The 13,033-nt window shown below is 30.4% G+C and overlaps 2 protein-coding genes across 2 annotated transcripts; one reads left to right on the top strand and one right to left on the bottom strand.

Moving 5' to 3' along the window:
* The first annotated feature begins 1,228 nt into the window (after positions 1–1,228).
* LOC124916243 (codeine O-demethylase-like) lies at positions 1,229–2,524 on the top strand. Its single transcript, XM_047456973.1, has 3 exons — positions 1,229–1,522; positions 1,585–1,844; positions 1,912–2,524. Exons 1-3 carry the CDS (start codon positions 1,229–1,231, stop codon positions 2,507–2,509), a joined length of 1,152 nt encoding a protein of 383 aa, XP_047312929.1. The 3' UTR covers positions 2,510–2,524.
* Positions 2,426–3,983, bottom strand: LOC124915315 (bidirectional sugar transporter SWEET2a-like). The gene is made up of 6 exons (XM_047456008.1): positions 3,778–3,983; positions 3,570–3,606; positions 3,273–3,489; positions 3,038–3,196; positions 2,825–2,944; positions 2,426–2,739 (listed from the first exon to the last, which is right to left on the bottom strand). The coding sequence occupies exons 1-6, from the start codon at positions 3,869–3,871 to the stop codon at positions 2,608–2,610; spliced, it is 759 nt and encodes a 252-aa protein (XP_047311964.1). The 5' UTR covers positions 3,872–3,983; the 3' UTR covers positions 2,426–2,607.
* Positions 3,984–13,033: the final 9,050 nt, after the last annotated feature.

The raw sequence follows: 13,033 nt of genomic DNA, 5'->3' as shown, positions 1-13,033 counted from the left end.
TTTGTGTTGTTTTTATCAAATTAGACTTGAATTTTGAATGGTGTAGTATAGTGTCAAACTATTATAATTTTAACCATTTTGATGTTGTCCCAAATAGACAAACCGATCATCTTCTTATTTCGACGTATCATTTATTTTTATAATTAATTTGTTACGTCTATAAATGAAATGAATATGTTTAAATGTATTTTTTTTCAAAACCTACACATTTTAAACTTTCGAAAGTTGTTTGAGTGGCTAAAAAAATTTGTTATGTGAAAAAAAAAATTAGAATTTTTTGAAAAGATATAGATTTTTTTTTTTTGTCAATAAACTTTAAAATGATATAATTTTGTGTATAGACTACGTTTTGGACGTATTTATATTCTTAAATTGAGTGATTTTTTCAAAATTTATACGTTTTAAATTGTCGAACCCAATTTGGGTGGCTTAAATAATGTATGATGTTGGGGGAAGAGTAGGTATAATTCAAGAAAAAATTTGATATTCATTCACAAATGTAATCAACTAATTGAAAAAATGTTATATTAAACTAAGAAGATAGTTAATTTGAGATAAAGTTTAAAATGATTAATATTAAGATAATTTATGCCAACCCAAATTCAAATTTCGAATCTTCAACTTATAAAATAGAAAAAAATGAATAAATAATAAAATTAGCCATAATCTTTTTGTTTAGTTTGGACAGGAAATCAAAAGGTAAGTGTCCCACATCAGATTGATGTATTGTTGATCTACTCTACAAATTCTGTTTGTCTAGAATTTCAGATTTGTGTTTTTATTTAAAAGTGAATGTCTGATGAGAATTAACTAGGTTGTAAGAAAATGTTTTGTTATAAAAAATTAATAGATTTGGCTGGGATCTCAAGTCCATTCATATGATCTCACATCAATTAAAATAACAGATTTTGTAAGAGAATCTCAGTCTCATTTTTTTAATGAAACATCTTTACAAGAAAAAAAAAAATCATTATTAGAATTAAATGAAATTATTTTATACCTCAAAACATGTTTATAAGATTTTTCTTTATTTTATTTGAATTTGTAATTGCTCACATTGCTTGCATTTAAGACATATCAAATGTCACATCCTTTTTCCCATATAAAGATTTGACATGCTTATATACAGATAGATAGATCTTCATGTTTGTTCACAAGCATAAATCTATCTATTAATTAATGATCAGCTCTCATCACGATCAATCAACTTTAGCTTAAGCTTATTGTCATGGCTGCTAATTCATCATCATCAAGATCTAATGATCATCTTGATCAAACTGCAACGATGATAAACGTTCAAGAGCTTGCAAAGAATCCAATGACATCTATCCCAAGACAATTCCTTCTTCCAAATGATCATAATCCAGCTGGTTCAACAATCCTCCCCCATGATCAAACAATCCCAGTTGTAGACATGAATGAACTACAGAAGATAATTGATGATGATCATCATGACTCCACTGAACATCATTTGGATTTAGATAACTTCTTTTCAATCTGCAAAGAATGGGGTATTTTTCAGGTATAATCACATTATTAGTTTGATTTAAAAGTAAAAAAAAAATAAAATGATTTTGATGGCAGCTGGTGAACCATGGATTGGGTGAGGTGGTGGAGAAAGTGAAGGAGGAGATTGAGGAATTCTACAAGCTTCCATTGGAGGAGAAAATGAAATACAGGGTAAGTAGTAATGAAGGAAATGTTGAAGGTTATGGACAAACTAAAGCCACACTCATGCAAAAGGATGATCATACCATTGATTGGGCTGACAGATTATACTTGATCATTAATCCTCTCCATAGGAGGAACCCTAATCTCCTTCCTCTCCTCCCTCCATCGCTAAGGTATGTATTAATTCTTCGATTTCTTTATCAATCAGGAGGATTACCTTTAATGTATTATTATAATCAGGGATACCCTTGAGAGTTATTTCACTGGATTGGAGAATTTAGGAATGAAGCTACTGTTATTGATGGGAAGAACAGTTGGAATAGGAGAGAAAGAAATGGTGAATATGTTTGAAGATGGGATGAGGTCGATGAGGATGACTTATTATCCACCCTGTCCCCAACCTGAGCTGGTCATGGGTCTAACTCCTCACTCTGATGGCAGCGGTCTCACCTTTCTCCTTCAAGTCAACTCTGTTCAGGGTTTGCAAGTTAACAAGTCAGGTCTTTGGCTTCCTGTTACAGTTCTCCCAAGTGCCCTTGTTGTCAATATTGGAGACGTTCTCCAGATAATGACTAATGGGATATACAAGAGCATTGAACACAGAGCAACGGTTAATTCAGAGAAAGAAAGAATATCGCTTGCTGTTTTCTTCAACCCAAAGTTTGAAGCCAATGTCGGACCGTGTAAGAGTGTTGTAGATCAAAGCCCAGAAAACCAACCCATGTTTAGGACTATCCAAATGGAAAACTACTATAAGGAATTCTTTTCTCGTAGATTAAATGGAAAGGCTTTCTTGGAGAACATGAAGCTCATCAACAACAATCAATCAATTGTCTAATTCTAGTACTACAACTACTGTTTGTTTGTCTTACTTTAATTAATTGCATAAATTTAAGGTTGATTTATAAATATTCTGTCTCTCAAGTCATATTAAGATCAATCAGAAACATAGGTCTGGAGAAAAGATTGGCTCGACGCATTTTGGTCCGGTCTTGCTCTTTTGCTGTAGTAGTAATAATACAAGCCTAGCTGTATGACTCCCAAAACTGCGCCAATTCCATTCGGTACCTAATCAATCATGTTCAAACACCATTTATAAGCTAACCATAATCCTTGTATATATATTTAAGTGGTGTGTGTTTTTGATACTTACATAGATGAAAGCATCATACTTCAACATTCCATACGCAAAGAAAGACACGCTCATCAAAAACGTCGAGAGAGAAAGATAGAATGGCATGAACTCAACACTACTAGTCTTTATCACTATATTCTGCCATCCATGATCCAAAAAAAACAAATTAGCCATATGCTCATAAGTCATAAGGAAGAAGTAAAATGAAGAAATATAATTCGAAAAACTCACAATGACAGAAAGTGGAGAAGCAAACATCGATACGAGAGAAGCCACACTCAAGTACCCGACAAACAATTGTCTGCCTAAAGGATCAAATACTTTCAAACTCAAGACTATTATGATAAGGAACACAGAAAAAACTGCAAACAACAGTCCCAACATCTTCACCTAAATCATTAACAACATATCATCATCAAATTTTAACATAAATCAAAATTGATTAGTTATATGTTTTATCAATTACCCTTTTGGATCTGTCTGCGAAGATGATGAATATGGTGGTATAGGTTAACTGGAAGACAGCCCCGACAGTATTGACAGTTGCGACCAAAATAATACCAGGTGTTACAATTGGCATACCATACCATAAACATATCAAACAGTTCATGAGTGAATATATGTAAGGCAATCCTGAGAATTGCTCTGTTGATTTGTTTCTCATAATTCTCCTGAATGTAGGACTGCATCATCCAATGAATCAACAATCAAATTCAAAGCTAATAATAATAATAAAAATCATTAATTTCACCAACCAACTTACATGGGTGAGACAAACAACACAAATGCCAACACATTTCCTGCATTATTATTTTTATTTATTTATTTCATCAATACATAGATCTAATTTATTCACAATAGTCAATGAATCAATGAACCAATCAATCAAACAGAAAACAGAGATCGAACCCATCTCCAAAACAGTTCATTTACACAAACAAACAAACAAACAGTCTAGAGACGTTAATTACCTGCAACTCCGGTTGCATCGCTGAGAAAGGAGTTGGAAGAGAACAACGCCGCCGCCGGAATCGCTGCTGATGAACCCATTGAAGCTTCGTCCATTGGGTATTGCAGAAATCAATCAAAATCTCAAATTCTAAATGATAATAATAATAATAATAATAAATCCAGGGGGAGCTTTTACGTTTAAGATAAGTAGTCTCCCGCTTTCTTATGGAACATCATGAGAAAGAGGGCCGGTCTCCTGAACTAGTAGGGTCCATTTTGTTCATATCTAAGTCACCGCTAGTTTGATTTCAATTTTATTAATTTAATCAAATATTAAACTTTAGAGGAATGATAGAGAGCGCGACTCTGAGACAGCGACTGGGAGCGCGATGCCTACGTGGTGTGCTACGTGGGTTGACAGGTAGAATATTCTTTTTTTATTAATTATTTTATCTCTCTTCTTATTAACTAATTTCTCTATCCTTTTATTAAATAATTTTTCTCTCTATCTCTACAAATTAATTTATCTCATTTATCCATATTCTCACGATTATTATTTTACTCATTTATTTGATATTTACTATTTCTCGTTTAACGGTTAAAATAAATCAATAATTTACAACAAATTCTCACATTAAATATTTTAATAATATGTTTAAATAAATTCTAAACCCTAAACCTTAAACCCTAAACTCCAAATCCTAAACTCTAAATCTAAATACTAAATTCTAAACCCTAAACCTAATTAATATCAATGATTAGTTGAATTATGAATTTATCTCTTTTATTATTATTTTATTTTTATGACTTTTTAATTCCTTTATTTATCAAATATTTTTTATGGCTTTTTTTTATTATTTTATTATTTATTGACTTATTAATATTTTTTTAGTTTTATTACTTATAAATAAATGTTTATCTAATATTTCTATTTTCGCGATTAATTATTTTCTCTCCAGTAACTAATTATTAATAATAGGAGAGAGAAAATAATTAATAAAAGAAGAGAGAATATTCTACCTGTCAATCCACGTAGGCACACCACGTAGGCATCGCGCTCCCAGTCGCTGTCTCAAGTCGCGCTCTCTATCATTTTTCTAAACTTTAATGCATATAATATGAATGAATCAAACTAACCCATATTTCATAATGGGCCCTACACTCACATGCAATTAATTAGGTTAAGGTTCTTATTTATTTATTTAAAAAAGTAAAATATTTTAATCTTATTATTATTTTATTTATTATGAAAAGAAGTTATAAGAAATTATTGTTTCCAATAATACTATAAGGAATTTGGATTTTTAGTTATTGAAATTCAATGATATATGGAAATAAAACTATGTAGAGTAATTATTAATTAAAAAAAATCTGAGTTATTATGGAAAGTTATAATGGTAGGTATATGATTAGATTATTACTAATAATATATATATAATTAAATGGTTTCCCTTTCAAAAATTATTTAAAAATAAAACATTTTATAATATTTCCTTACTTAAATTCTCTCCTTTTAATCATTTCTTTTTTATAATATTTTTAGGATGATATTTAATTTAGAAAGGTGAAAGGTATAAAAACAACCATTATTGGTCAGCATTTTCTCTATACATCTACAAATATCTCTATACAAAAAGTGACTTATTGAAGAATACAATGACAAAATGTTAATTAGTGTTTATTATTTTGAGACTTGTGACAGATTGGGAGTAGGCCCACATTAGACAACTATCAGAATAAAAAACAAAATATCCTTTATACCATGGTGAAACAACAAAATTTATAATTTTTTTTTACAAATCTAGACAAACTAATTTATTTAAAGTGATTCATTGACAATTATAATACTTTTATAATCATCTCACATGTGATGGATGAAATGAACATATTAAACACTTACATTGTCATTTTAAAATCCATAAGTTTTCTTTTAACAATCAATTAGTCATATATCTCTATGTTATTGGTTATAAACTAAAAAAAATGATATATAATATTATAATGCTAAGAAATATTAAAAATAATAATTTAATCATATGCCTTCAAAGGCCATCTTTCCATAATCTTCTATGAGTATTGATAAACCCAACGAAGGGTTAGCGAAAGCAAGGCCACGCCAGCTAGGAGAGAGAAAAAGCAAAACAAAATAAAAAAATTAAATATTTCAGTTTCCCCCTCTTTCTTCTTCCCTCTCTTTCTTCTTTTCATTTATCACTTTCGGCGAACCCCGATTTCTTCTCTGGCGATTTTTCTCTCCGGCATCCCCGACTTCTTCTACTTTCTTCATCTTCTTTCGATCGAAAATGGTAAGAGAACTCTTTCGTGTATGTTCACTTTATTATCTGCATTCGTGTTCACTTCATACTATCTTTTCAGGCTGGTGGTCCAGGTACATCTCCATACAAGACTTCAAAATCTCCCAGATCTCAAAAGACAAGGTAAATAACATTTTCTTTTTTAGAATCGTAGATCATTTTAAAGATTTGAAGATCGTTTAGCTTTTTGCGGTTAGGGTTAGGGATTTTAATGATTTTAATGATTTTAACGATAGAAAACTATGATTATTGTGTATTTGTTGCATTATGAGTCCGGAAATGGATGGTTTAGAGACCCGAAAGTATGATTGTATAATGTTTGGCTGTTATGGGTCCCAAAAATGTGATTTCGGGACCCGAAAATATGATTATATAATGTTTGGCTGTTGTTATGGGTTTAGTTGCAGAACTAATTTCAATTAGGTTGTAAGAAAAAACATTTCTGGTCCCGAAATCACTCATTTCTGGTCCCGAAACCACTCATTTCGGGTCCCGAAACCACTCATTTCGGGTCCCGAAACCACTCATTTTGGGTCCCGAAACCACTCATTTCGGGTCCCGAAACCACTAATTTCCAAAAAAAAAAAAAAAAAAAAAAATTTTTTTTTTTTTTTTTTTTTTTTTGCCGTTTCGGGTCCCGAAACTACTTATTTCGGGTCCCGAAACCAGCTTTTCTGGTCCCGAAACTAGCATTTTTTTGTCCCGAAATCACCATTTTAGGGTGATTTCAAACTCCGAAATGGTTTCTATACGATCTTTTATGGCTATTTTATTTTTGTATAAACCAATAATCTTATTGTAATGTTAATTTGATTTGTAGGTCATGTATGAAGATCCAAATCTTCTTATTGATCAAGTTAATAAAGAAATGAGATTATTTGAGATCTCTCAAATTGTAGGTTGTATTTTAAATGTGATATAAATGACAGATTGTAACATTGTAAATAAATGTTCAATTCTGTAAATTTCTAGTATAATAACATTATCTTCAATTATTTTTGATTTTCTAAGATTCATTATAATGTTTCAGATTAAAAAAAATTAAAAAAAAATGTCCCAAAATCACTCATTTCTGGTCCCGAAACCACTCATTTCGGGTCCCAAAACCACTCATTTCGGGTCCCGAAACCACTCATTTCGGGTCCCAAAACCACTCATTTCGGGTCCCGAAACCACTCATTTCGGGTCCCAAAACCACTAATTTCCAAAAAAAATAAAAAAAAAATTTTTTTTTTTTGCCGTTTCGGGTCCCGAAACTACTCATTTCGGGTCCCGAAACCAGCTTTTCTGGTCCCGAAACTAGCATTTTTTGTCCCGAAATCACCATTTTAGGGTGATTTCAAACTCCGAAATGGTTTCTATACGATCTTTTATGGCTATTTTATTTTTGTATAAACCAATAATCTTATTGTAATGTTAATTTGATTTTTAGGTCATGTATGAAGATCCAAATCTTCTTATTGATCAAGTTAATGAAGAAATGAGATTATTTGAGATCTCTCAAATTGTAGGTTGTATTTTAAATGTGATATAAATGACAGATTGTAACATTGTAAATAAATGTTTAATTCTGTAAATTTCTAGTATAATAACATTATCTTCAATTATTTTTGATTTTCTAAGATTCATTATAATGTTTCAGATTAAAAAGAATTAAAAAAAAGTGTCCCAAAATCACTCATTTCTGGTCCCGAAACCACTCATTTCGGGTCCCAAAACCACTCATTTCGGGTCCCGAAACCACTCATTTCGGGTCCCGAAACCACTAATTTCCAAAAAAAAAAAAAAAAAAAAAAAAAAAAAAAAAAAAATTTGCCGTTTCGGGTCCCGAAACTACTCATTTCGGGTCCCGAAACCAGCTTTTCTGGTCCCGAAACCAGCTTTTCTGGTCCCGAAACTAGCATTTTTTGTCCCGAAATCACCATTTTAGGGTGATTTCAAACTCCGAAATGGTTTCTATACGATCTTTTATGGCTATTTTATTTTTGTATAAACCAATAATCTTATTGTAATGTTAATTTGATTTTTAGGTCATGTATGAAGATCCAAATCTTCTTATTGATCAAGTTAATGAAGAAATGAGATTATTTCGATCTCTCAAATTGTAGGTTGTATTTTAAATGTGATATAAATGACAGATTGTAACATTGTAAATAAATGTTTAATTCTGTAAATTTCTAGTATAATAACATTATCTTCAATTATTTTTGATTTTCTAAGATTCATTATAATGTTTCAGATTAAAAAGAATTAAAAAAAAGTGTCCCAAAATCACTCATTTCTGGTCCCGAAACCACTCATTTCGGGTCCCAAAACCACTCATTTCGGGTCCCGAAACCACTCATTTCGGGTCCCGAAACCACTCATTTCGGGTCCCGAAACCACTAATTTCAAAAAAAAAAAAAAAAAAAAAAAAAATTTGCCGTTTCGGGTCCCGAAACTACTCATTTCGGGTCCCGAAACCAGCTTTTCTGGTCCCGAAACCAGCTTTTCTGGTCCCGAAACTAGCATTTTTTGTCCCGAAATCACCATTTTAGGGTGATTTCAAACTCCGAAATGGTTTCTATACGATCTTTTATGGCTATTTTATTTTTGTATAAACCAATAATCTTATTGTAATGTTAATTTGATTTTTAGGTCATGTATGAAGATCCAAATCTTCTTATTGATCAAGTTAATGAAGAAATGAGATTATTTGAGATCTCTCAAATTGTAGGTTGTATTTTAAATGTGATATAAATGACAGATTGTAACATTGTAAATAAATGTTTAATTCTGTAAATTTCTAGTATAATAACATTATCTTCAATTATTTTTGATTTTCTAAGATTCATTATAATGTTTCAGATTAAAAAAAATTAAAAAAAAGTGTCCCAAAATCACTCATTTCTGGTCCCGAAACCACTCATTTCGGGTCCCAAAACCACTCATTTCGGGTCCCGAAACCACTAATTTCCAAAAAAAAAAAAAAAAAAAAATTATTTTTTTTTGCCGTTTCGGGTCCCGAAACTACTCATTTCGGGTCCCGAAACCAGTTTTTCTGGTCCCGAAACCAGCATTTTTGGTCCCGAAACCAGCTTTTCTTGTCAATAATCTTATTGTAATGTATGAAGATCCAGATCTTTTAGAACTCTAATCTAAATCGATTCAGCAGCTAAACCATAAACGTTAAACATAAATATTGATATGACAATCATTTCGAACGGAAGATAAACGAAAGAAAGAAAAAAGACTTTATATTTCAATCGATCGGAAGATAAGAAGTCGATGAAACGTTTCAGTAACATCGACAGTGGGTTGGGTTTTGGGAAATGGAAACGAAAAATAAAGAGAGAGATTGTCGTGGGGGTTTTGGTTTTGGGAAAAAATAAAACGTTTCATTAACAGAAGAAGTCTTACCATTTCGATCGATCGGAAGAGAAGTCGGTGAAAATGAAAGAAGAGAATCGCCAGTAGGTTTAGGAAAAATGAAACAAAAGAGAAAGAGAGAGAATGAAACAAAAGAGAGAGAAAGAATAAGATTTTGGTTTTGGGGGAAATAGAAATATAGAAATAATAGGATTTTTGGTTTTGGGGGGAAATAAAAAATTTTAATTTTTTTTAATTTTTTTTCTCTCTCCTAGCTGGCAAGGCCACGTAGGATTCGTGGCCTTGCTTTCGCTATCTTGTCGTTGAGAATATCATTTCTCATCTTCTATATCTCTTATTTCTTCATTTGGAAAGTAGCGGTAAACCAAACCATTTTATTCCAAATCACTTTGGTTATTTTAACCATTTTATTCCAAATCACATTGGTTATTTTTTTTAAATGTTTTAAATCATACATAAACCTTATTTTTATTGTGTATTAAACTAATAATTTAAATTCATTTTTAAAATTTAGTTCGATTTTGTTTTAACTTTTAAGACATGGAAATGTATTTGGGCTGGGTTAGAACTATTGGGTTTATCCATTTTGACTATTCCTATCAATGACGGTCCATATATATTTTCCTTGAGGATGACTTCTCTTTGTAATCCTAAATTCTTAATGAGGATATATTTTTTGTGAAGGATTTTCTGATTATATATTAAGTTTGTTTGAAAAAAAAAGACTTTTAGTATTTTATTGGTGATGCATGTATTTTGTAGAGATTTTTTTTATAATTTATTTTAAGAGATAAATGTAATATTATATAAACAAGAGTCGTTTAAGTATAATGATTAAAATAATATTATAAAAATACGAGTGTTCACTTTGTTACCAAACACAGACAAACAATGAAATTAACCATTTGAAAAATAATAGTGAAAACATAAACTAAATATTTATCCACGAACAAACATAACATAAAATTTAATTTTAACTAGCTCTGAGATCCTAAGAAATATAAAGAGTATTATGAGTTCATTGACCGCCTCCAGTACCGTTTTTTAGAAAAGATCTTCTATATCACAATAATAATAGCATTGTGAAATAAACAAATTCGTCGACCCGATCACTGAATTAATGTCCTAAGGTTGCTTTTTGAGCCAAATAGATCTCATAAAATAATCGGAATAGAACCCATTTACTCAATCAAATCGAAATCACAGTATCTATTCAAACATTTTAACAACTGATGATTGAATCTACATCATCTTTAATATATATATATATATATATATTATATATATATATATATATATATATTATATATATATATATGTTATATATATATAGTTATAGTTATGTATATATATAGTTATGTATCATGCCATTTGAACCTGAAAATTTTAATTGTAAGATTCCTATTATTTGAGTTAAATTAATAATGAATTAAGTAATCATTATTATAAAACTTATAGGGGGGTGATTGACGAGGGAGAATTGGAATTGGAATGAGAATTGGCATTGAATTACAATTCAATTCCTATGTTTGAAAAATGATAGAATTGTAATTCAATTCCAATTCCTATGTTTGGGAAAATGATAGAATTGTAATTCAATTTTAATTCCAATGTTTGTAAAATAAAATATTGGTTCAAAATGTTAACTTTTAAAATATGTTTTCACGTTTTGGCACGTTTAATACGTTTTTGACATTTTTTCACATTTTTTACACGTTTTTTACGTTTTTCACACGTTTTTCACATTTTCATACGTTTTTCACATTTTCACACGTTTTAGCACGTTTTTCACACGTTTTAACACGTTTTTCACGTTTTTCACATTCTTCACGTTTTTCACATGTTTTTCACGTTTTTCACACGTTTTTCATACGTTTTAACACGTTTTTTACACGTTTTCACACGTTTTCACGTTCTTTACACGTTTTAACACGTTTTTCACAAATTTTCTCACGTTTTAACACGTTATACACGCTTTTCACGTTTTTCACACGTTTTAACATGTTTTAACACGTTTTAACATGTTTTCACACGTTTTAACAGGTTTTCACATTTTTCACACATCTTTCATTTTTTACACGTTTTAACACGTTTTTCACGTTTTTCACACGTTTTCAGATTTTTTCACACGTTTTTCACATTTTTGGCACATTTAACATGTTTTTAACATTTTTAATATGTTTAACATGTTTTTCACACGTTTTGATAGGTTTAAAACGTGTTAAATTTATCAAAAACGTAAAAACGTGTTAAACGTATCAAAAATGTGTTAAATGTGTCAAATAAGTGAAGAACTTGTTAAACGTGCCAAAACATGAAAAACGTGTTAAACGTGTTAAATGTGTTAAAAATGTGTCAAACGTGTCAAAAACGTAAAAAACATATGAAACGTGTCAACAACGTGTTAAACGTGTTAAAAACATGAAAACGTGTCAAAAACGTGTTAAACGTTCCAAACATGTGAAAAACTTGTTAAACATGCCAAAACGTGAAAAACGTGTTAAACGTGTCAAAAATATGGTAAACGTGTCAAAAACGTAAAAAAAGTGTTAAATGTGTTAAAAACGTGAAAACATGTTAAACGTGTCAAAAATGTAAAAAAATGTGTTAAATGTGTCAAAAACGTGAAAACGTGTCAAAAACGTGTTAAATATGTGAAAAACTTGTTAAACGTGCCAAAACGTGTTAAACGTGTTAAACGTGTCAAAAATGTGGTAAACGTGTCAAAAACGTAAAAAAAATGTGTTAAATGTATCAAAAACGTGAAAACGTGTTAAACGTGTCAAAAACGTGTTAAATATGTGAAAAACTTGTTAAACGTGCCAAAACGTGAAAAAACGTGTAAAACGTGTCAAAAATGTGGTAAACGTGTCAAAAACGTAAAAAAACGTGTTAAATGTGTCAAAAACGTGTTAAATGTGTCAAAAACGTGAAAACGCATTAAACATGTCAAAAACGTAAAAAAATATGTTAAATGTGTCAAAAACGTGAAAACGTGTTAAACGCGTCAAAAACGTGTTAAATATGTGAAAAACTTGTTAAACGTGCCAAAACGTGCAAAATGTACAAAAATATAAAAAAACGTGTTAAACGTGTCAAAATGTGTTAAACGTGTTAAAAATGTGAAAATTATGTTAAACGTGTCAAAAACGTGTTAAACGTGTCAAAGACGTGAAAAACGTGTTAAATGTGTCAAAAACGTGTTAAACATGTCAAGGACGTGAAAAACGTGTTAAATGTGTCAAAACGTGTTAAACGTGTCAAAAACGTGTTAAACGTGACAAAAACATGTTAAACGTGCCAAAAACGTGTTAAACCTGTTAAAAACTTGAAAATCATGTTAAACGTGTCAAACACGCGTTAGACGTGTCAAGGACGTGAAAAACGTGTTAAATGTGTCAAAAACGTGTTAAACGTGCCAAAAACGTGTTAAACGTGCCAAAATATGAAAATATGTTAAACGTGTTAAAAACGTGTTTAATGTGTGAAAAACGTGTTAAACATGAAAAATGTGTTAATTTGGAATTACAATTCCGACCTAAAAAGATAGGAATTGAGAACTATCAAATTACACTATATTGAATTCTATTGG

This window comes from Impatiens glandulifera, chromosome 9, assembly GCF_907164915.1.
Source record: "Impatiens glandulifera chromosome 9, dImpGla2.1, whole genome shotgun sequence".
Taxonomy (NCBI): domain Eukaryota; kingdom Viridiplantae; phylum Streptophyta; class Magnoliopsida; order Ericales; family Balsaminaceae; genus Impatiens; species Impatiens glandulifera.
The sequence above is the reverse complement of the archived record's forward strand: the minus strand, read 5'-3'. Positions and strand labels throughout refer to the sequence as shown.